Here is a 24,639-nt window from a genome sequence, read left to right on the forward strand (position 1 = left end):
AAAATTTTGCCGTATATTTTTCATCTTTCCTTTTTGTCTTATTTTTTTTTGCTGAAGTAATTTAAAGCAAGTTATAGAAATATGTGTATTTCACCCCTAAATACTTCAACATTCATCTATAAATAATAAACACATCTTTCTTAGGTAGGCACAATTCCATGATCACACTTAACAAGATTCACATGATTTTCCAATAGCATGTAATACCCATCCGCATTCAAATTTTCCCCATTTGTCCCCAAAATGTCTTTTTTAAAATTGTGTGGAAAATATACATAATGTAAAATTTACCATTTTTACTATTTTTAAGTGTACAATTTGGTGTCATTAAGTGCATCCACAATGTTGTGCAACCGCTACCACTATTTCTAGAACTTTTTCATCATCCCAAACAAACTCTATACTGTTTCAGAATGACTCCCCATTTTGTCCTCCCCCTAAACTTGTTTGAAAGACAGTTAATTCAAATGAGATCCACATATTTCATTTTGTTGATATGTTTCTTAAGGCTCCTAATCTAGAACTGTTTCCTCTCTTCACACTCACATGCATTTTAGTTTCATGACATTGACTTCTTGATTCTGGGCTAATTGTTCTGTAGAATGTCCCACCTTCTGGATTTGTCTATTGTTTTCTCATGGTGTTGTTAAACTTGTTCTTCTGTCCTCTGTATTTCTTGTAAGCTGAAAGTTAGATATAAAGGCTTGATAAGATCAGGTTAAACATTTTGGTAAGAATTCTTCACAGATAATGCTGTGTACTTCCTACTGCATTGTATTAGGCTGTACATAATGTCTGGTTGTCTCACTATTGATAAGGCTACTATTGATCACTGGGTTAAGATGAGGACAGCCTGTTAAAAAATGTTTTTTAAAGATGGGGACTTGGGGGCCAGCCCGGTGGCACAGCAGTTAAGTTCGCATATTCCACCTCAGCTGCCTGGGGTTCACCGGTTCAAATCCCGGGTGCAAACCTACGAACTGCTTATCACGCCATGCTGTGGCAGGTGTCACACATATGAAATAGAGCAAGATGGGCACAGATGTTAGCTCAGGGCCAGTCTTCCTCAGCAAAAACAGGAGGATTGGTGGCGAATGTTAGCTCAGGGGGCTAATCTTCCTCAAAAAAAAAAGAAAGAAAAAAATTTTAAAAAAATTAAAAATGGGGACTTGACTTGCACCATTTTAAAATGATTATCCCCACTTTGAATGTTTAGAAAAAGGGGCTCTGAGGAGTAGCTTGGCACCTCGGATACAGTCTTTATCTTGTATAAAGGATAAGAGGATTAAGACTGAGGCTTTAACTTCTTTGTGGAGTAGACACAGGAGTTCAAATTTATATCTGAGGGTTGTCAATTAGGGCAGAAATTTCTAGAATATGAAGTCTAGCAGAGACTACTTTTTCTCTGGGCCCAGAAGAAGGTACTCTGAAATTGGTCATTAGCCAAAATTTAACCATGGATAAATAGATCTTTTTGCTAACACTTATTAAAAACAGTCAGAACACTTTGGGAATTCAGATACTGAAGAATCTTTTATGGTATTTAAAAATAACTTCCCCTCCACCCTCCACTCCTCTCCCCTACCCCAAACCACTTTAGACTCTAGAATAAAAAATTAAGGAAGAGCACTTTCTTTGGATGCAGAATAGATAGATCTTTAGATGTTTTTTGAGTACTGTTTAAATTTTAGAGTAAGGAAAAACTATATGTCTGTTCTCTTTGTTTGATATTTACCTCTTGTCTTTTAGCTACTATAAACTAACAGATCCATTGAAATATAAGCAACTAGGTTAAAGGATTTCATTATTAAAAGTAAGAATTTGGGGTTCTAAGGAAAATAAGTTATTTTTAATTTCCAAACAAACCCTTTTATTTTACAGCGATTAAATACCCAAGTCAGTTAAACTCTGCTCAAGGTTGCCCTGTTATTTCTGGAGACCCAGAGGGAGTTTTTGGTTATTATTGCTTGTTTGTTTTTTTGTGTTTGCTTTGCCATTTTGTTTTTCAGCTAGCACAAAGATAGGGGAGTTGTGAATTTTCTGCATAGCAGGACAGTACTTAACCTTAGGGTACAGAAGTAACAATTTCCATTTTACAACTAGAATTAGTAATATCCTTTTTCTCCATTTATTCTGTAAATTTTAAAGATTCTGGCTTCATAGTTTCCAGTTGGGGAGGGGAAGTGGTGAAAGTCCCTTCGAGGAAATAGTTCTTCAACAATAGCTCTGCTCAGCAGACCCAGAAACACATGCTTATCCCCTCCATTGGGGGTTACTACCTTTGGTGATGAAGACCCCAACAGTAGTTTACAAGACCAAACAATGTAAAGGGTCATCCATCCTTTTCCTTTTCTCTTCTTTTCTTGTTCCTTTTTATATATACCTGTTCTTATCTTCTTTTCTCTTCCTTCCCTCTTCTTCTGTCTCTCTCCTCATCCCTCTCCCTTCCCACTCATTCTTCTTTTTCCTTACTTTCTTTTCACTCATTATCCTGGCCTGATTCCCTGACTCCTCCTACTCCCACTACCAAATCTTGTGTTCCCACAGGATTCCCTGCCTCACATCAACCCATGGTACGTCACTGAATACTCAATACTCAGTCAATACTGAATACTCAATCAAGAGTGGGAGAATCTTAGAGGAGGAGGTCTGTGCCTGGGTCTGTTCTCTGAACTCTCCTCTGCCTGACTTCCCTTTGATTTGAACTGCCAGCTCCAGTGTCCAGTCTGGGCTCTCTGGGCTCTCAAAGTTCTATAAGGATAATAATGGAATTATTTGAACCATGTCCAGTACTTCAAAAACCCTACAAGATATTGTCTATTTACCCACAATAAAGCCTGAACACGTTGACTAAAATAATGGAAAGCTTCTTTCTTTTTGGAGGGTAGTAGAAGTAGGAGGAGTCAGGGAATCAGGCCAGGATAATGGAAAGCTTCTTTCCTTTTTGGAGGGTGTGAGGGCTGGAAGGTGGGGGAGATTATGCCACAGCAACTCATTGTGAAGATTGTTTCTTCAAACTAAGAAAAGTTCTGGTTGGTTGTGTGTGTTGTCTATAGGATAGAGAGAGTATATGGGAAAGTATGCAGGTGTGGAGGTGAAGTTAACCAGAATTTAGTTTCTATCAATAAGACTTGGGCAATTTACTTAACATCTCTGAACCTCAGTTTACTCATCTGTAAAAAGGGGCCAATAATTTCTATTTTTCAGACTACTGTGAAGATTTTAGATAATGTGTGTAAAGCACTCATTAATATAATACCTGATACCTAATAAATAATAACTTTTCTTTACAAATGTAATTTATTTAGTAGATAAAAATCCTTCAAAGCATTTAGCTCTTGGAGAAAAAATGAATTTGATCATTGAGAGCAGAGATTGGGAAGCGCTCACATAATGTGGTGCTGCATGGCCACACCAGGCCCCCTTAAGAACTCCTGTCAAGTCCTGAGGGCTCATCCCCTGAGCAGATGTACAAGGAAGTCACGCATCCTTTGTGTTGATGAACGGATCCTATCTTGAGGGGGATGTTCGGCTTCCTAACCCTACCTGAGCACCATTTCCTTGAGCCCACCTGTTCCTCTGATCCATGTGATTCTGACACAGCTCTGGTGATGAGCCTCAAGAAGTACCAAGTCTCTTCCTGGCTACCTGGCTGTTTATGGAGACTTGGATTTTAGGGAAGAAAAAGGAATGGAGAGTCTTGGTAAAAGAGATGGAAGATAAAGTTTGTGGAAGAAATTAGGAAATTTAGAGGATCATCATAGCTTAGCATGCACCCCTTAAAAATGGGGCAATAGGATTTATTTCTCTGAAGAGAAAAGTACTGTCCCAAGTCAGCTTCTTCCATTTCAGCTCCAGAGGGACTCTTCTAAGGAAAGAGACTTTCTCCTAAACCTCTCACCTCCTCTTCCCCCTGGTCTGTGACTATCTTCCAGTTCATCCATTTCTCTAGGCACTCCCAAGATAGGGAGATCAATTGCCCCCTTTCCATTAATGGGCTCAGGTTTACAACTAACAGCCGGAAGCTATCTAGCATTTTCTAGAGCCCTTGTCTCAAGCCACTGCTAAACCTCCTTTGGTGGAGCATCTTTAGAGACATGTAGAATCCGGTTTAATCTTGGTGTTTCTGTTGGGCAAGCTAACTGAATTTGGAATATTCTATTTTAAGCTGAATTTATCCCTTGTTATTTTAAAGGCTATAACAAGTTGTTTTTAAAGCGTTTTCAATCAGCAGGTCTTTATTTATTGTCCTTAACACCCGGAGGCTACTTGAAGGAGGATTTAATTTTCAAAGTCTTGTAAGTAAACAGAAGTTTCCCAATAACATCTTCAGGCAAGCACCCAAAGACCTCATTTTTGCCACAGTGCTTGGCTCCCCCATAATGATCCATTAGTACTGTGCTCAACCTAACCTTATATAATCATTTTAAAAATGTATCTCCAAACATAAAATTACTTACTAATTTCTTTTTTCTTCTTCTTCTTAATCACCATGCATAGCAAAAAAAAAAAAAAAAAAAAAAAAAAAAAAAAAAAAAAAGCAACACAAGACAGGTTTTAAATGTGGTATTATCTGACTAGACTCTAAGCATATTAAACCAAACAGGCTGCACTGGAGGTTCATATGAACTAGTTTGGAGGTGGTTATTCACTGTTCTCCCAAGAGTATGAAAATGTCCAGCAGGGACTGGTTAGATAAGCAGAGGCTAGTATGCATGGCTTCAGCTCTGTGGGAAAGTCTTTAAAATTAACTCCAGAATCCTACTCAATGCAATATTCCCTGCTGTTGAGTTTGGTCTCTGATACCTTCTTTTATCTTGATCCTCTAAAGCTGTGCATTGAGGCTCCAGAAATTTAACCTAGTCTCTCTTCCTACTCGTGACCAGGAGGAAAGTTGGGAAACAGGGTTGTATTACTCAAGACAGGCTAATTGTTATCAATGGTGACTTCAAAATCTCAATGGTTTGATCCAGTAAAAATGTATTGTTCTTGTCACAGTCCAGTGTGGATTGGTAGTGGTGGAGAGGTGTGGAACGTGGTGATCAATCCTACGCAGTAACTCAATGACATAGGCTTCTTCCAACCTGTGGCTCTATCTTCTTCTGGGTTCTCAGAATCCTCTCTAGTCAGTGGGTGGGAAAAGAGCCTGATTAACACTGCACAAGGTTTTTATGGGCCAGACCTGGAACTGGTACCCATCACTTCCATCCACATTCTATTGACCGAAACTGAGTCACAAGGCTCTGCTCAGCTTCAAGAGAGGCTAGGAATTATAGTCTAGCTGTGTGCACAGCTCATAGCAGTTTCTGCTATGCGTAAAGGGAGACAGATAGTTCCTCAGGGTAGGCCAATTGTTTTGTTCTTGTGTATCATCAAAGGTATGCAAAATAAATGTACTGTCCTATTTTCAGGTCACTTAATGCCTAGACCTACCATTAACGTCTTGGTCAGTTTTTGGAAAAAGTCTATCTGCCAACATCAGCATCAATCTAGTTACCACCACAAATCAGTCCACACTGTGAACTCACTTGTTTATATTTAGGACTTCCCAGAGTTCCAAGATACCTGGACCAAGCTCATGCAGAGGTTCTGATTGGAAGTTGCCGATGCACTTGCACATCGCCCTTCTCGTCAGATGGTTCCCATGACAAAGCCTGGCAAGTAATGCACCAGAAGCTATATGTAATATCTTAACCAAACTTTGTCACATGAGACCTATGAGGAGAATAAATGTATTATAAACATTTAAAGAACTGTCTCTATATCTCTTTAAAAACTATGAAAAACATGTTTTTGTCTTTTCTCAATCAATGTATTTTTCACAGTTGTCACAGCTCTGTAATTGTCTGCACTCTTGCTTCCTGCTTCTCTCATTAACCAATTTACAAAGGCTATTTCATTGTGCAACCATTTTAGAGACATCCATTTGTCCTCATTTACTCACAGGCTACTATTCCCATTGAGTTTTAGCTTCCTCCAATGTTTGTTCTTCTTATATAAAGAGGATGATGACATGGACTGTACAAGATAATGATGGTAAGGTCCTGATGTGAACTCTGTTATGTTTTTTTAAGTTGTGGTAGTAAGTTTTTACAGCCCCATCCACACTTTCCTCTTATAATCCAAGCCATGCATTTATTCTATGACTCATGGGATTAAGGGTGCAGTCTTCATTTATTTCTTAATCTATTCATTCATTCTGAAATTTTTATTGAATATGTACAATGTGTCAGACAGTATGCTAGATGCTAGGGTCAGAGCAAAGAAGAATACATATAAGATCCCTACCCTGATGGAGCTTATGGGAGAGACAAATTCTAAATAAAAATCAATGCAAAATATTAATTATAATTATAACATTTGTATGGGAAGCTTATTTTCTTTTTAGCATTTTGAAGAATCCTGAATCACCAATAGTTTTGTTTTGTTTTTAACTGATGTCTTTGTTCCTCTGTAAAAACCAGCTTCTTTTCCTTAGGGTAATCATTCATTCATTCTTTCACTCACTGATAATATTCATTAAATATCCTTGTAAAACTACTATTTACCAGGCACTATACTAAGCTTTCCAAATACAAAAGTTTAAAGACAAGATTCCTGCCCTCAAGGGTCATAGTCCAGTTGAGTAGACTGGCATGCAAACCATACGGTACATTGCGATAATTGTCATAATGGAGAAATGTGAAAAGTGCAGTGAGGCATAGGAAAAGGAGGACCTAAATTTGCCTATGTAGGTCAGGGAAGACTTCACAAAGGAGGTAGCATTTGGATTGAGATTTGAAAGGTGAATAAGCCTTTGCTAAGTAGACAAGTCAAAGGAAGGGCATGAGACTGGTTGACAATCAAAGACTTGTGCTCTCCTTCTTCAGTGTGAAATTTTTCAGGGAAGAGGTCTAACCAATTTCCAATCCCTTATACACCTAGGAGGGGCCAGGTGACCTGTTTTCATTAATGGGATGTGAGCAGAAATGATGTGCATCATATCTGGGCTTAGGTTAAGAAGTAGGTGTGCCTTTTCTTCCTTTTCTTTTCCAGCTGTTAGCTCTGGAAGTAAAGGACTCCAAAGCTTAGAGGATGGCAGAGCTGCAAAATGGAAGGACCCGGGTAGAAGGCTGCTTGCCACACTGAACTGTTACATGACTAAGAAGTAGTCTTCTATTGTGTTAATCTACTGATATTTTACAGCTTATATGTTACAGCAGTGGGTTCTACCTTAATTAATACAAGGCAGTCCAAGCAAAGAGAAGAGTATGTACAAAGGCTTACTGGCATGAGTGTCTAACACAGAGTACATGCTCAATAAATGTTTGATATTGCAGTAAGAGTATTGGGGCGGGGTGGGGGGGAGCACGGTCCAAACAGTCCAGTATCACCAAAGTACAAAATACGTGATAGGTGGCAGTAAGGGGAGGATGGCTGGATAGATAGGCATGGGCTGATCACAAAGAACTTTGGATGCCATGCTGAAGAATTTAGGTTTAATCTTGTAGAGGAAGGGAAGCCAATGAAGAATACTGAAAAGGTGAGAGGCATGATCACTGGAATAACAGGACCTCTGAGAAACACAACACCCAAGAGCTTGCTTTAGTTTTTTTTAAATGTAAGGTGCTAATCTAAAGATAAAAGATAGGATTTCAGAACCGGAAGACACCATTGTCTAGTCAAACCTCATTTAACAAATGAGGAAAGCAAGGCCCAGAGAAGTTAAGTACCTTTGCCAAGGTCACCCAGCTAAAACTTGGCAGAGCTGGGGACTAGAAGGCTAGTCTCCTGTTGCCAGCCCTACAGCATTGCTCCTTCTACTGTACCACAGTGCTTCAAAGCAGTTGAGACCAGCTGGTGTGCCTGTGTTTTCAGTTCTCTCATGAAGACGTTGGGGATTTGGAGGCAGGGTATTTTCCATGGAAGGCTGTCTTCTCTGCAATTCCTCATCTGGCTTGAACCACTATTTTGGAAAAGGTCCATTTTTCAGCATCAGATTTCCCTGGAGGCCGACTGGGAATGTGCTTAGTGGCCTGTGGGGTGCCCTTGCACTTTCTGAGCTTTTCTTGGGAAGATGAGAAGAAAGTAGCAGTGGTTTGAGCTCTTGGAAATGCTGCCTGGTCCCCTGGCATCTGGGGAGTTGTTGGCCCTCTCAGTGACTCTGCTTCAGCCTGCCAGCTGACTGTCCTTCAGGGGTCAGATCAAAACATCTTTTTCAGTTTGTCTGTTTAAAGGGTCAGTCCCTATAGCTGGCACTTTAATATCATATTCTGCTCATCGGTTCACTACTTCTGGTTTTCATATATTGTTAAGCTGACTCATTATTCATTATAATTATTTTTACTCCATGTGCTACCCATGGCAATATGACATATACTTGTTTTTTAATGGCAAGTGGGGACAAAGGGACAACTGTGCTGAGGCCAGTCTCAGGGAAGCATGACATGCAGTCTAACTTGAGGAGCACTCAGTATTATTGAATTACTTTACAACTGAGGAAGCCAGAGCACAAGTTGGGGGTTGGGAGAGGTCATTTGTCCAAAAGTCTCCAAGAAATCTGGGGAAAAATTAATTTCTTGATGTTTTTCAGTCTACAGTTTTATAACCACCTTGTTCCTTGTCTTTTGGTTGTATCAACTCTGCCTCCCTTGCATGTTGCTTAATTGATAGCTCAGTTGGTTAGGATGAAGTATTAACAAAGACAAGACTGCTGCCTCAGTCCCTGAGGAGTGTCTTGGTGGCACCCAAAGTCAATGTCTTATGCTGTGGAAAGTGCTTGGACTTTGAAGTCAGAGAGACGTCTGCCTCTCACTAGCTGTGAAACCTTAGGCAAGTTTCTTAACCTCTCTGAGCCCCAGTTTCCTTTTATGTGAAATGAGAAAATAATGTAAACTACTGTGGGTGGTTGTGGGGATTAAATAAACGAACATGTGTAAAGCTCCTCTCTTTATGCTGGGCACGTAGTTGACTCGGCATGTGTTATTTCCTTCTCAGGTCTCTGAGAAGTTCCCACTGATAGCTTTCTTTTCCCCAGTCCCCATCCTGGGTTCTGGTCAAGATGAGAAATGAGAGGAAAGAGTGAGCAGATGGAGACCTCGATTGCTGATAAAGGCTGTTTATTGTGAGAGATAATGGGATACTAAATACTGAGTGAGTCTTAGAATTAGGTAGATTCATTCACCCAGTCACAAGTAACTTGTGACCAGGACAGGCCTCCTCACACTGGGTGTCAGGGTAGGAAGGGGACTCTGCCCCCAGAGGAGCAGAGCAAGTTGATATCCTCACTGTGGGCAGACGGATACCTAAGAGGAGGAAAGGAGAAACTGAGCTGAGCACGCCCTGTGTACTTCACAGTTCACTAATCAGATTAAGCCCCTCATCTAAGGAGGAGGAACAAGAGAAGGAGAAGACAGAGACCAGGAGTGTCAAACCTCCACAGGGACGGAAATCTCAGAAACATTTTCCTCAGTATTTCTCTTCTCTTGTCCCCCTCCTCTCATCTTGTGCCTGCTACACTTCAGCCTCTCTGCACATGAAGGACACAGGTGTCAGTGTGTCACTGTGGGTAGCTTCAGAGTACAAAATGTTGGGAGAAAGGTGTGAGGGAGGAAGGGAGAGGTTGGGTTGAGTCCTTGGTGGAGAAAGAGGGGTGGGCACCTGAATCCAGAAAGAAGAGCCTAAGTTCCGAGACAGGGGTTAGAGGTCTGAAGGGAGGATGTGTTCAGAGACCTGTTGTAGACAGGAGAGCACTTCAGGAGCATAGTTTGAATTTCCAGGCGTGAGGAGACACCCTATGGCCAAATCCCAGAGGACAGGTGGGCATCACAGTTCCACCAGCACTCAGATCTCATCTATGAGTCCTGGAACTGTGTCTCCTGGAGATGACTCAGTCCCAGGATTGGGCTATATACCCTTTGCCCCAATTTTTAATCTTTAAAATATAAGCATATTTGGTGATTATAAAACTAATATATGCTCACTGTGGAAAATTCAGAAATACAGAGAGGTACAAAGAAAAAAACAAAAATTAACCGTAATCTCACCACAAAGAAAAACTAATGTTAACTTTGACTATGTTTCTATTCAGTCTTTCTTCTATGCATATCATTACACAGATAAGGTGATTCTATCTATACATATTATATTTGCATTCTGAATTTTTTACTTAGTATTATAATATAATCATTTCCTCATGTTATTAAAAGTTCTCAGTAATTAAACATCATTTTAAATGACATTTTCCCAGGTTTTAAGTACATCTGGATCAGTCTCTAACAATTTATGAAAATCCTGAGAGTCTGGAGAGATCTTTTTTTAAGTATTTTACCTTCTTTCGGGTTGGTGAACAGGACATTCTTAAAGGCCAGGGCTCTAAAGTCCTGTTCCTGGTAACTACTGCACAGTACTTGATCTTCTGGAGAGTTCTCACATTTCTAACAATTGATGATATGAGTGATCAGAAGATGCCCCCTGCAAAATGCAATAATTCAAAGCATAGGCCTTTCTTATGCACCACATTCTTGTTACATACTCAAGAGAACCACGGTATTAGTTTGCTACGGCTGCCATAACAAAATACCACAGATTGGGTGACTTCAATAACAGAAATTTATTTTCTCACAGTGCTGGAGGCTAGAAGTCCAAGATCAAGGTGTTGGCAAGTTTGAGGCCTCTCTCCTTGGCTTGCACATGGCCACCTTCTTGCTGTGTCTTCACACGGTCTTTTCTCTGTACACAGGCAGCCCTGGTGTATCTCTGTGCATCCAAATTTCCCCCTCTTATCAGGCCACCAGCCATACTAGATTAGGGCCCATCTTCATTTTAATTTAATTATCTATTTAAAGACCTTACCTACAACGTGTGGTCTTTTGTGAATGACTCCTGTCACGTAGCATAATGTTTTCAAGGTTCATCCATGTTGCAGCATGTATCAGTACTTCATTCTTTGTTATGGCTGAAAATATTCCATTGCATGGATATATCCCATTTTGTTTATTAATTCATCAGTTTATGGACATAGGTTGTCTGTACTTTTTAGCCATTATAAATAATGCTGCTATGAATATTCATGTATAAGTTTTTGTGTGGAGATATGTTTTCATTTTTCTTGAGTATATGCCTAGGAGTGGAATTGCTGAGTAATTTGGTAACTGCATGTATAGCATTTTGAGGAACTGCCAAACTGTTTTCCAAAGTGCCTGCATCATTTTACATGCCCACCAGCAATATATGAGGGTTCCAATTTCTCTATCTCCTCACCAACACTTGTTATTCTCTGTTTTTATTATAGCCATCCTTGTGGGTGTGAAGAGGTATCTCATTGTGGTTTTGACTTGCATTTCTCTAATGACTAATGATGTTGAGTATCTCTTTTTGTGCATATTGGCAATTTGTATATATTCTTTGGAGGAATGTTTATTCAAATTTCTTTCTTTTTTTTTTTGAGGAAGATTAGCCCTGAGCTAACATTTGAGCCCCTCTTCCTCTATTTTATATGTGGGATGCCTGCCACAGCATGGCTTGATAAGCAGCACATAGGTTGGCACACAGGATCTGAACCAGCGAACCCCGGGCTGCTGGAACGGAGCATGCATACTTACTTACTATGCCACTGGACTGACCTCTATTCAAATTTCCTGCCCATGTTTTAACTGGGTTATTTATCTTTTTATTATTGAGTTGTAATAGCTTTTTATATACTCTGGATATAAGCTCCTTGTCAAATATATGATTTGCAAATGTTTTTCTCCCATTCTGTGGGTTGCTATTTAACTTTCTTTTGTTCTTCTTCTTCTTCACAAAGCCCCTCAGTACATAGTTGTATATTCCAGTTGTAAGTCACTCTAGTTCTGCTATGTGGGATGCCACCTCAGCATGGCTTGATGAGTGGTGCTAGGTAAGTGCCCAGGATCTGAACTGGCGAAACCCTGAGCCGCCAAAATGGAGCATGCGAACTTAAGCACTTGGCCACAGGGCCGGCTCCTAACTTTCTTGATGGTGTCCTGTAAAGCACAAAAGTTTTTAATTTTGAAGTCCAATTTGTCTATTTTTTTCTTTTGTCACTTCTGCTTTTGGTGACATATCTAAGAAACCATTGCTAAATTCAAGGTCATAAAGATTTATTCCTAAGTTTTCTTCTAGGAGTTTTATAGTTTTACATTTAGGTCTATGATCCATTTTGAATTAATTATTTGTATGGTGTCAGGTATAGGTCTAACTTCATTCTTTTCCTGGAATATCCAGTTGTCTCAGCACTATTTATTGAAAAAACTATTCTTTCCCTATTGAGTTGTCTTGGCACCCTTGTCAAAAAATCAATTGACCAGAAATGTGAGGGTTTATTTCTGGACACTCAATTCTATTGCATTGATCTACCTGTGTATCCTTATGTCTTATGTCTTGAGTTTTGTAGTTTTGTTGTCGTAGGTTTTGAAATCGGGAAATGTTCATCGTCCAACTTTATTCTTCCTCTTCAGAAGTGTTTTGGTGATTCTGGGTTGCATTTTCATATGAATTGTAGGATCAGCTTGTCAATTTCTGCATTAAAAAAGTTGGATTTGGATAGAGATTGCATTGAATTTCACATTCAGATTGTTCATTGCTGGTATATAGAAATAAAACTGATTTTTGTGTATTGATCTTGTATCCGGCCACATTTCTGAACTCGTTTTATCTTTAATTCTTAATTGTGATGCTCTACTGCTTACTCTCTGCAAGGCATTGTGTTAGATACAATAGAAAATACAAAGATGAAGAAGATATGGTCCCTATCCTGAAGAAGCTTACAGTGTAATTCAAGAAATAAGACATACATCTATTGAGTAAATAATAGCCCATTACAGCAATGTACAAGGAAGTACAGAATTGCCAAATGAACATTACAGATAATTAGAACAATGGCAAAGTTCAGGGCATGGGGAAACAATTCAAGGTTGGAGACATCTGGAAAGAATAGAGCAAGAAGGATTTGAAGGCTTACTCTGTCCCTCTTGCGTCTTCCTCCCTTTCCTCCTTTAATTTTCTTTTCTTTTCTTCTCTCTCTTTTTTTTCGTTGAGGAAGATTGGCCCTGAGCTAACATCCGTACCTATCCTCCTCTATTTTATACGTGGGATGCCTGCCACAGCATAGCTTCATAAGTGGTGCATAGATCAGCACTTGGGATCTGAACAGGCAAACAGGCCGCCAAAGCAGAGTGTGCGAACTTAACCACTATGCCATCAGGCCAGCCCTTCCTTTAATTTTCTTGCTTCTTTTTCTGCCATCTCTCGCCTTACCCAAGTTCTTTAAAAACATTAGTAGAACATGGTTAGTTATCATCATTTCTCAAATCTGTTTGGTCATCAGAATCTCTTGACAAGACTCTTAAAAATATAGATTCCAGGGTCTCACCTCAGAACTGTTGTGTCATATTCTCAGAAGCTGGGGCATGGACAAGTGCATTAAAAATTTTATCAAGTGATTCTGATTTTCAGCCAGGTTTGGGACTCTCTGGGCATGATTATAATAATTATAATGATATATAATTATAATATATAAAATATATCTACATGTGGACCAATCCCTAGCTTCATTTCATTGCACCCTGACTCTATCAAGGAAGCTCACGAATCTAGGAGGTCACAAGCACACTGAGTAAGAGACTGTGTGCGAATCTGTGCAAATACTTCTCCATTAATGGAAAACATCTCAAAGTGCATACATTACTAAGAGGGCTCAGTAGTGTCATCTGTGTTTATGGGGATGGCTGATCCCCATAAACAAACTTTTATTTTCAGTATTTGAGAATCCTAAAAATCTCAAAAGATCCTTCTGCTATGGATGACACTCAGAGTCATCAGTGGGATATATAACCACTATCCAGATTTAATAAATTACAACAGCTTGCCATATTTGCTTAAGATTTTTAAAAAAATAAATAAAACATTTTAGTTACAAAAGAAGGCTCTTCCATCCCATCTCTTCCCAGAGGTAACCAATCTCTTGAAGATGGTGGGAATCCTTCCCACATATTTTTATATTTTTACTACACAATATATATGTTTTGGGTGTTTAAACATGTATATAATTAGTATACATATTTTTCTGAAATATTTTTTTCAACATCATGTTTTTGAGATTTATCCATGTGATACTTAGAGAGCTAGTCCATTCTTTATAATTTGGTCATATTATGTATGTAGTACTGCAATATAATTGCATTTTACAAATATTCTAGAATCTGTTCTGTGGATTGATATTTGTTATATCTAGTTTTTTGCTATTTCAATTCATGATGTAATTAATGTCCTGGTATACACCTCGTTGGGCTCATGTGTGAGAGTTCTTTTAGGGAATATATCTGGAATGGAAATTGCTAGGGAATAGAAGATAACATTCTCAAACTTACTAGATTGCTCTCTAGATTATTTTCCAAAGTAGCTGAACTAATTTTTATTGTCATCAATGATATATGAGAGTTTCTCTTGTCCCACATTCTAACCAACACTGTCAAGTTTTTAAAAATACACGTATCTGGGTCCTATTTTCAGATTCTGGTAGGCTAGCCCTGGAGTGTGGTTTGAAACAGACCATGGGCGATACTGCAACACAAATAGAGTTGAGAGGCTCTGCTCCGTGTATGTATGTATACACAATCTAATATATTGATGTGAACTGGCACAGTGAACGTGCTCTAGCACTTGAGGAAAGAGTAGAGAAGTACCACTGTCCAACGTACCTTGCAGGTGCATTTTGAAACAAACAGGGGTATGTGATTTATCAGTCCAGGGTGATACTTAATCTAAAGTCCCACCTTTGTCAGTGAGGCTGATGGGTGGGGGTGTGGGTGGGGGTCGCGTTCTGTAAGCTGTCTTGCCTCTTACTAGGTATATGACTGGGTGTCAGTTGTTAGGTCTTGCCATTACTTACAGCAGTGTGCGTGTCAGCGATGTCTGCCAGCCCGCTGGGTGGTGTCACTGTGTGGAGCATTTGTGGCTTTTTCAAAGCCCTGAGGAATCTGAGAAGCAAGTGAGGGAATGATGCATGAAAACAAAAGGCAGTGGAAAGACTGACCAGCCAGCAGGCTCCAGCAGGCTAGAACGCTCTGTCCTTGTTATTACTGCTTCTAGAAAATGCCGCCGGCTTCCTGGCAAGGTCTAGAAGGTAGAGGCTTCTTGAGAAAACAAGCATAAGTACTTTGAGACTGGAATCTGGTTTTCCGACTTCCCCATTTTCCAGTGGAAGCTACAGGGAGAGGATGGGGAACCCTCTGCACTTGGTGGGTTCAGGCCGGTCTTTCCCTCTCTCCTGGCTGCTTTCCCAAGAGTTTTCTCCTCCTGCTCATAAGCAGCGCAGCTCTGGTCTCAGAGGCCTAAAAGGGCTGGCCGGGGAGGGAAGCTGGGCGGTGCCCCAGATAGAGCTGTTCCCCAAGGAGTGATCTGAAGGTCAGCCTAGGAGAGGAAAAGGGGCTTCAGCAATCATTCCTATTCAAGGGGGCTTTGCCACAAAGTGCCTCCTGGTTTGGGGCAGTGACACCAGGGGGTGCTTTCCTTCCTCATCTGCTTTCCTCTGACTTATTCGTGCCCTAGGACTACACACTCTCACAGGATAGCCTGCCTCAGCTTTCAGAGAGGAGGCAGACGCTCAGGAAAGGTAAGAGTGTTCATTAACTCTTGGATGGCTATTTGGACTCCTCAGTATTGGGCTTGTCAGAAGTCAATCTCTGCTTTTCCTCCTGATAATCTCCCTTCTTTGGCATACAAAATACCTAGACGCAAATTAGGGAAGTAGTCAGCAATTTTTTCCTCTCTTAAAAAGTAGCTATGAGGATAACGAATAAAAATAGGTCTTTGTGGATACAATAGGGCTGAGCTGAGGGTGTGGTTTGCTTGGCAACAGCTCAGGCAAAGTTATTTCTCTTGGTCCCCATGCTCTTTACTTTCCCTTTGCCTGACGAAGTCCTAAAAAACCAGCTTGAATGTGACTTTTTTTGGTGAAACTCCCATCAATAGAGTTAATCATTCCCTTCTTTCTGGTCCCATAGCATTTTGTTCTTATAAAAAGCAGTCATCATATTGTGCGACAATTACTTATTTGAGATCACGCCTTATTCTGCATGTGTGTGTTTTCCCACCATTTAGGGACTGTACTTTAACATAATAGCCCTTTGATAAATATTTATTGGATGAATCAAAGTTCCTGAGAAAACGCCAATACTCGGCTCTTAGATTTTCTTAATTATCCCCTGCCTTTTCCTCCTTGGGGTAAACTGCAAGCAGTTTCAGCTTCACATGGAATGGAAGACATGCTCAAACTAAATGTAATTTTTTTCTGAGGAATTGCCCCAGCAGCAATGGGTGTTTCAGATATATCATTCTGTTACAGGTACAGAAATTGTTTCCAGGAAACACTGCCATTATCATCTCTGAAAGGCAAGTCAGTAGAAATTGTTATTTTCCATTTACAGATGGACGAATGGAAGCTTTCTTTCTCATTTACCAATTACAGAATGTCCACTCTGTTCAAAGTACTGTGCTAGGATTTTCATGGACTACAAGGATGTACAAGATGAAGTTCTCATTCTAAAGAAGAATGTTATAATCTGGTTAGGATGAAAAGATATTTGTATGCCGAAGTAACTATAATTTGGGAGCATATAATTTGAATCACAAGTGGTCCAAAAAGAAGTACCAAAGGGAATACAGAAAGTAGGCAAAAGAGTTTCTAGACAAGGTGATGAGGGATATCATCGTGGTCATCATGGTGTTTGAGATGAATAGATTTTGTGCTATTCTCCATCTGGCCCTCGTATTAGTTTCCTGTGACTGCTGTAACAAATTACCACAGACTGGGTGGCTTAAAACAGTATTTTATTTTCTCACATTTCTGGAGGCCAGAAGTCCAAAATCAAGAATTTGGCATTGCCACACTCCCTCCAAAGGCTCTAGAGGAGAGTCTGATCCCCATCGATTCTGGCTTCTGATGGCTCCAGGCTTCCCTTGGTTTGTGGCCACTTCACTCCAATTTCTGATTCTGTTGTCACACTGCCACCTCCTCCTCTTTTTCGAAACCACCCCTGCTTCTCTTTCATTAGGATGCATGGATTGCATTTAGGGCCCACCAGAGTAAACTAGGAAAAACTCCTCTGCACAGGATCCTGAACTTAATCATATCTTTTTCCATATATTGTGATATTCTCAGGTTCTAGGTATTAGGGCATGGACATAGTTTTTGGAGGGGCCACTGGTTAGCCCACGACAACATCCTACCCTTCTCTGCCTTGCTACCCCATGAGGCTGTTCCCCACAGATGATATCAGCTCCATGGCCCTCTGGGTTTGGTCAATGGGAGGGTCAGCAAGTACCAGAGGGTAGGAGGAAAAAGAGGTTGAAGTATTTCTTCTTCTTTCCTCTCTGCTTTGGCACCATGGTTCTCGCAGCAGCTATGCCCCATCACAGCTCTATCTCTTTCTGGACTCTCCCATAACACTATTTCCTTCCCTTGTCTCCTCAGCCCTAGGCTTCCACTCTTGCTGGTCCTTGGGTGCCTTAATATTCCTAAGTTCCCACAAGCCTGCCTACATTCTTGTAAATAGTGTCTTCATCAAATTATTTTCAAAACCCCAGCTGAGTGTGCCTTCAGTTTCCTGCCGTGATCTTGACTGATACAGACACTGAGAGGCAAAATTTAATTTCCAGAATAGAGATAGACTCAGGTTGCCTCAATCTAAGTTTAAGTAATGACTAGTGGGAACTAGAAGGTGATTCAGCACACAATACAGCCACAGCAGCTGAGTTATCTTGTGGGCTCTTCAGCAGTAAATATCTTTTGCTTTGTACTCTAATTATCTGCTATTATTGTGACTCTCTGCTTCTGCTGCCCTTGCTACTAAGTACTTTCTATTCTTTTCTCTATCTCACAGCTTCTGTTGCTTCACAGTTTCTGTTACCACATGACTTGAGCTTTCTTTCTTCCCTCTGTGCATCTTTTAGCTTCTCCCCACTGCTAACTGCTGACTCTCTCTCTGTAGTAATTTCATATTCAGCTCACCCAATGGACCTGACTGGTTTGGCTACTCACCATCAAGTACAGGCTGTTAGGTAGAGCTTCCTTGACAAGCCATCACATCAGCATAGGTTTATTGCCCTAGGTTAGGCACCTGCTCCTGAACTAAATGTTTTTGTTTGGAATGGCAAATAAATTGTTACATAATTTGGTATCCTGCCTAGTATAAATCCCTGGGAGGTGGTTATGGGTATGCCAGGCATTCTGAAACTTCCCAGCAGGGTTATCAAAACCCACAAGTAATTCTGTTACCCAGTTCAACAGTAGATGCATGGTGGTCTCAGAAAAGCACAACATATGTTTGGGAAAAGCAAGCAGCCCAGAATAGCTGGTGGTGGAGTTCAAATTGAGAAACACCATAGTTGGTATTAAAGTTGGAAACGTAGTCACAACAGTTTGTGAAGATCAGTTTTAGAAGGAACTTCAGGCGTTATTCTATGGTAATGGTATTCAGATGATGGTAATGGTATTCAGAATGAATCAGAAGTAGGAGAATGTGGAAAAAGAAAGACAAGTTAGGAAGGTGTTAAAATAGTCTAAGTGAGAATAATGGAGACCCAAACCACAGAAGGACTGGAAAGGAAGCGAAAAGTTAGTTGTGAGATACTTGGGGCATGAGTAGACTTAGGATTGATGCTAGTTTTGAGCTACTGGTTCAGAAGATTTTTACCACCAAGGATCTTTTTTTTCCTTAAAGATTGGCATCTGAGCTAACAACTGTTGCCAATCTTTTTTTTCTCTTTTTCTGCTTTTCTCCCCCAATCCCCCCAGTACATAGTTGCATATATTTTAGTTCTGGGTCCTTCTAGTTGTGGTATGTGGGACGCCACCTCAGGATGGCCTGATGAGTGGTGCCATGTCTGCACCCAGGATCCAAACCGGTGAAACCCTGGGCTGCCAAAGCGGAGTGCAGGAACTTAACCACTCAGCCGTAAGGCCGGCCCCCAACCAAGGATCTTTTTAATTATTTTTATTTTCTTCCAAATAAACGGCACCTTTTTGGAGGAATATATGAATTCCATCAGGTATACTGATAATATTGAGAATATTATCATCAGCTATTATTATCTTTTGGAATACACTCTTGGAAGGTTGGCTTTGAGCCAAGAGAATTTCAGAAGTCATGGTTCTATTGAGAGAAATTGAGTCTGAATATCTTTGCCTATGTTTTCTAGAAAAATAGAACTCAAACCAAGAATTAATGCTAGTGTTTTATTTAGGAGATGTAATCCCAGGGCAGTAAGAGAGAAAAGGGAAAAGAGACAGAGAAAGATGGGAAGCAATGCAAGATAATGCTTGAATAGTCTTCAGAGACAGTAGGTATGCCTGCATGTCCATGCAGAGTATCTCCAGACATGCTATATGGCGAAAACATGCTCAGGTGAGTTCTTGGGAGGGAGAAAGGAAAAGGAATCCATCTTCGTGGTTCTCTCCAATCTCTTACATCCCACTGGTCAAAATTTACCACACCAGGAGTTACTTTCCTCATACTTCTAGGTTATGTTATATGTTCCCACTGTTAGTCTCTCAGCAAGCGAGAGCCAATGCTCTACGGTATGTCCTTTAATCCTCCTTGCGGAGCAGAGAGAGAAACCAGAAATTCACGGCCTGTAGCTGGTCAGCCTGGTTGCTCAGTGGCAGTCAAGGAGGAGGGCCAGGTTGGGAAAGTGGTAGATAAGCTTCAGCTTATCTGGGTAGGTAGCAGGACTATGCGGGCCCAAACAAAGCAAGTCACCTGCAGTAGTGGCTGAGACAGAATAAGCAACTCTAGGATTTGAGAGATGATGACAAGAGAATCTGATGAGGCACATAAGATGTGTCTGACATACTGAACAGTAGAAGAAACACAAAGGCTGAAACTTGTGGTTGTGTCCAACAGGCTCTTGGAAATTCAGAACTGGAACAACCTCCAGAAAGACAGTGTTTTGAGGGTTACAGAAGGAATAACCATAGAGAATTATATTCCTAGATAGCATAGAATAAATGAATAGGAACACTGGTTTTGGAGACAGGCAGAGCATGCTTAAGTCACAGGTGTAGGTGATCTTGGGCAATTTACTTAATCTCTTTAAGCCTGTTTCTTTACCCATAACATGGGGATGATGACACTATATAGCTCATGCTTGTAAAGCATTTGGCATGATGCTGGGCATACAATAAATGCTAAATAATTGTGGCAATTATTATGATAATTAATGTTGCTCTTGGATGACTGTGTAATCTTCCCAATGCTTTCTTTTCTCCAGACTGACTCTGCCTGTGCTGCTCCTAAATGTTCCATGAGCAGGGTGGGTGGAGTGAGCCTGAGTCTTAAATTACTCTTAAGGGCAGTTGCCTCTGGATCATTCTGCGTCCGAGGTCATGGAGCCCCAGTGAAGGTGGGTAGCCCACTACAGGGTACTGACACATTAAGCCCCAAGAAGGCAGCACCACCAATCCATCATCTTTGGTCTGTAGATAGGATGTATCTTTTTTTTTTTTTGAGGAAGATTAGCCCTGAGCTAACATCTGCTGCCAATCCTCCTCTTTTTTGCTGGGGAAGACTGGCCTTGAGCTAACATCTGTGCCCATCTTCCTCTACTTTTTATACATGGGATGACTACCACAGCGTGGCTTGCCAAGTGGTGACATGTCCGCATCCGGGATCCAAACTGGCAAACCTCGGGCTGCCAAAGTGGAACGTGCACACTTAACCGCTGCACCACGGGGCTGGCCCCAATAGGGCGTATCTTAAATAGCCTATTTGGTCCTATAAATTTTTTTTCCCCTTCAAAATAGGAAAACAAAGTTTTTTTGTCAAACCTTTGCCTTGGTGCCCCAAGAAAACACAGCCAAGTACCTAAGTGTTGCTAGATCTACACAGTAAAGAGGTTCTTGTAAGACTTTAAAAAAAGAAGGGCTTATTCTTACACAAATGGTATTTGATGGGATATCATCTCTAAATCGTACATATCAAATTTTCTTTGTTCCCATAAATTGAAATCCTTTTGAATATACATAAGCATATTAAATGCCAAGAGTAATACATACCAAAAGTATGTAAATGCTTTGGAAATTTCTGGAACAACAAAAACAAATACATATCCCTCTTCTCTTCAACACCCATATCACTCAGAATAAAAACCCAAATCCTTACCAATGGCCTTTAATGACCTATGGGATCTAATACCCAGTTATGGGACCTCGTCTCCTATTACAAGCAGGCAGTACAGCGTATTTTGGTGCTTGAAAGCACCAAAAGTCTCTAGAGACAGCCTACCTGAACTCCAGTCCTAGCTCTATCACTTGATAGTTATGTGATCTAGGGGCAGTTATTTAACCTTCCTGTGCCTCAGTTTCCCCATCTGGAAAAGAGAAAAACAGTATCCACTTCACATACTTGTTGGGGGGATTAGTTAATATTCTTTAAGTGCTTAAAATCATGCTACTAGTAAGGGCTATTTAAGAGTTTGTTAGATAAATAAAATACTTCCCCTCATTCATTGCACTCCAGCCACACTGACCTCCTTGCTGTGCCTCCAGCAGGCCAAGCGCACTCCTGCCCAAGGGCCTTTGTATTTATTGTTCTCCCAGATGGCCAATTTCCTCACCTCCTTCAAGTCTGTGCTCAAATATCACCTTTTAAAAGATGACAACTCTATTTAAAACTGTAATCCCCTCCTGTACACCCCTGCTTCATTAATTTTTCTCATAAGCACTTAACTACTTCTAATACTCTATACAATTTGCAAATTTATTTGTTTTTCACCTATTTCTCTCAACTAGAAGGCAAACAAAGGCAGGCATAACTGTTTCATTCTCTGATGTATCCCAAGTGCCTAAAACATTTCATGGGACTCAGTAGGTGCTCAATACTTTTTGTGGAATGAATGGATGCACTATTTTCAGGTGATCAGAGTTGAGTCTATTTTGAAGACTGATTTGTAAATGAGCTTTCTAATGTGCATGTAAAATGCAAAAGATCTCCCCAAAAGTTGTTCTCTGGAGTTCAATAGATAGGATCTCTTTCCACAAATATTGTGTATTTTAAGACATTGATTAGCAAACTCTTTTCCACTCTGCCCCCCAAAGATATTTAAAGGTAAACTTTAGCTGAAACTTAGGTCAAGCTATCTTTAATTCCTAATGAGCGTACTCTGAATTAATGAGATGGGTCAACTCCTGATTAATTGCTAGTGGACTCTGTGGCACTGTCATTCATCCAACATGACCTAGAAGTCATGGCCTGTCATCAGAATATGGAAAGAAGGGAACCAATAAACACCTACTCTAGGTTAGGTGAGCTGCTGGGCTCAAACCTCTGAGGCAAATACCATCCTTGCCGTAGTACAGATGAACAAACCAAGGCCTACAGAGGCCCCAAATCACATACAAATAGGTGATAGAGCCAGGATTCAAACCATCAGTTGGGAAAATCTATATTCTTTCCAGAATCTCGCTTTAAGCCTCAGATTTCTCATTTGTGATATATAGTAAAATTACTTAGGCATAGTTATTGTGATAATTAAAATAACATACGTAAGCAGAATACTCAATAAATGACAGCTTTTTTATGGCTATACTTTAGGAATGATGGTGACACCTCTCCCGTGGGGAACAGTCACAGAGCTGCCCCAGGGAGAAAAAATATGAGCCCTGACTTATCTGGATAGTAAAGGTAGGTCCTATGGGATAGATTAGTGGGAGTAGCCACATTTTAAAAAGAAGAATTTTAAATTTAATAGAAGTTTAAATACTTATTGTACTTTTCTTCATCAAGAGTTGACTTTATGGGCTCTCACTAGCCAAATTTGAGACAATTTGATCACCAAAATTTTGTTTGTATAGTTGTATAAAAATGATAGTTGTATAAAAAGAAAACAGCCACACATTGAAAGTGATTAAAAAGTGGGAGGAGGGAGGAAAGAAGAGATGGGGAAGGAATATGAAAACAAAATCTTCTTCCTCTCAGAAGAATGCCAGCTAATAAATGTTGAAGAAATGATGAGGCTTAAGAAAAACACTTATGCAATTCCCAATGTAATAACTGATTCAATCAAGGACTATCAGTGGATGACAAAATCTTTGAGTGAAGGGTTGATGAGTGTTAGCTGTTGAATTATGTTTCCCAAAAAGGATATGTTGAAGTCCTAACCCCCACAACCCCAGAATGTGATCTTCTTTGGAAGTATGGTCACTGCAGATGTAATTAGTTAAGATGATGTCATACTGGAGTAGGATGGGACCCTAATCAAATATGACGAGTGTCCTTATAAGAAGATGGTCATGTGAAGACACAGGGAGAATGCCATGTGAAGATGGAGGCTGAAGTGAAGTGCTCCAGCTGTAAGCCAAGGAATGTCTGGGGCTACTAGAAACTGGAAGAGGCAAGGAATTTTCCTCTAAGGTTTCAGAGGAACTGCCAACTCAATGCTTTCATACTTCTAGCCTCCAGCACTGTGAGATAATAAATTTGTTGTTTTAAGCAATCCAATTTATGGGTACTTTGTTATAGCAGCCCTAGGAAACTAATACAATGGAAAACAGGATAGACACAGTACCTCAAAGTGTCATTCTGCAGATATGAAAGATAGAGTTTTCCAAAGGAGAGCTCTGTCAGTTACCACTTAATCAAGTATCAAACTTAACATCACGAATAGGGGATAACCTGACATTATATACCTCCTGATATCATACAATAAGAGGTTACTATATCACTTTGATACACTGCAATAAGCCCAGATTCTCCCTTAACCACACCTCTTGCAATGTGACTTTGTAGCAATGCCCATCAAGAGGTAAGAGTTTATTTCTCTACTACTTGAATCTAGGCTGGCTTTGTTACCTTCTTTGGCCAACACAATGCAATTGAAGTGATAGAGCGCCAATTCTAAGCCTAGGCTTCAACAGACCTTGCATGCTTCCACTCTATTTCAGTCTCCTGCCTCCTACATGAGAATGGGCCAGGGCTAGCCTGCTAAGTGTGATAGACAAATGGAGCTGAGCCCAGTCATCCTAGCTGAGGTCATCCTAGACCAGCCAGCCCCCAGTCAATCTGCCAAATGATTGTAGATCTATGAATGAGCCTAGCCAAAATCAGCTGAGCCCAGCTCAGATCAACAGAACTACCTAGCCAAACGTTGTTAATAGTTTGCCACTGAGTTTTGGGGTGGGTTGTTATGCAGTAATAGCTAACTGTTAGAATACTCTAGGTAATATGCTTGCCAAATACATTTAAGTGGAAACTAATTATGAGGAAACAATGAGAAAAATCCAGAGTGTGGGATATTCTACATTACAAATGGTCTGGAGACTGCGAGTCAGTCTCATGAGAAACAGCAACAACAAAAAAGTGAGGAGACTATTCTAGATGGACTGGAACAAGGTTTTTCCATCTCAGCACTAACTGACATTTTGGACCAGATAATTCTTGGTTGTTGGGGGTTGGCCTGTGTATTGTAGGATATTTGGCAGGCATCCTTGGTCTCTATCCACTAGATGCCAGAAGCACCCCTCGTTGTGATAATCAAAAGTATCTCCAGCATTGCTAAATGTCCACCTTGAGGCACTAGCCTAGAGAGAGAGAGTCAAATGCCATTAGAAAAATTAGAATATGGAATTAAAGACATTGAATC

At 40.3% G+C, this 24,639-nt stretch overlaps 1 protein-coding gene and 1 long non-coding RNA gene across 21 annotated transcripts in view; one reads left to right on the forward strand and one right to left on the reverse strand.

Moving 5' to 3' along the window:
* Positions 1-24,639, forward strand: part of MKLN1 (muskelin 1) — a 312,981-nt gene that overhangs the window by 107,703 nt on the left and 180,639 nt on the right. For 3 of the 19 annotated variants that reach the window (XM_070265074.1, XM_070265075.1, XM_023639693.2), the window contains one exon: positions 5,543-5,661. The exons of 14 other annotated variants lie outside the window; for them this stretch is intronic. In XM_070265074.1, coding sequence (XP_070121175.1) covers positions 5,636-5,661 — 26 coding nt within the window. In that variant the 5' untranslated portion in view covers positions 5,543-5,635. Of the gene's footprint in view, positions 1-5,542; positions 5,662-15,372; positions 15,614-24,639 lie in introns of those variants that run through there. 2 more of the 19 variants (XM_070265080.1, XM_070265084.1) reach the window with 2 other exon arrangements.
* LOC106783100 (uncharacterized) overlaps positions 1-24,639 on the reverse strand; it is a 58,012-nt gene that overhangs the window by 17,147 nt on the left and 16,226 nt on the right. For both annotated transcript variants that reach the window (XR_002807609.2, XR_001380631.3), the window contains exon 3: positions 547-683. This is a non-coding gene — a long non-coding RNA (uncharacterized lncRNA). The remainder of the gene's footprint in view (positions 1-546; positions 684-24,639) is intronic.

Source organism: Equus caballus, chromosome 4 (genome assembly GCF_041296265.1).
Source record: "Equus caballus isolate H_3958 breed thoroughbred chromosome 4, TB-T2T, whole genome shotgun sequence".
NCBI classification, from domain to species: Eukaryota; Metazoa; Chordata; class Mammalia; order Perissodactyla; family Equidae; genus Equus; species Equus caballus.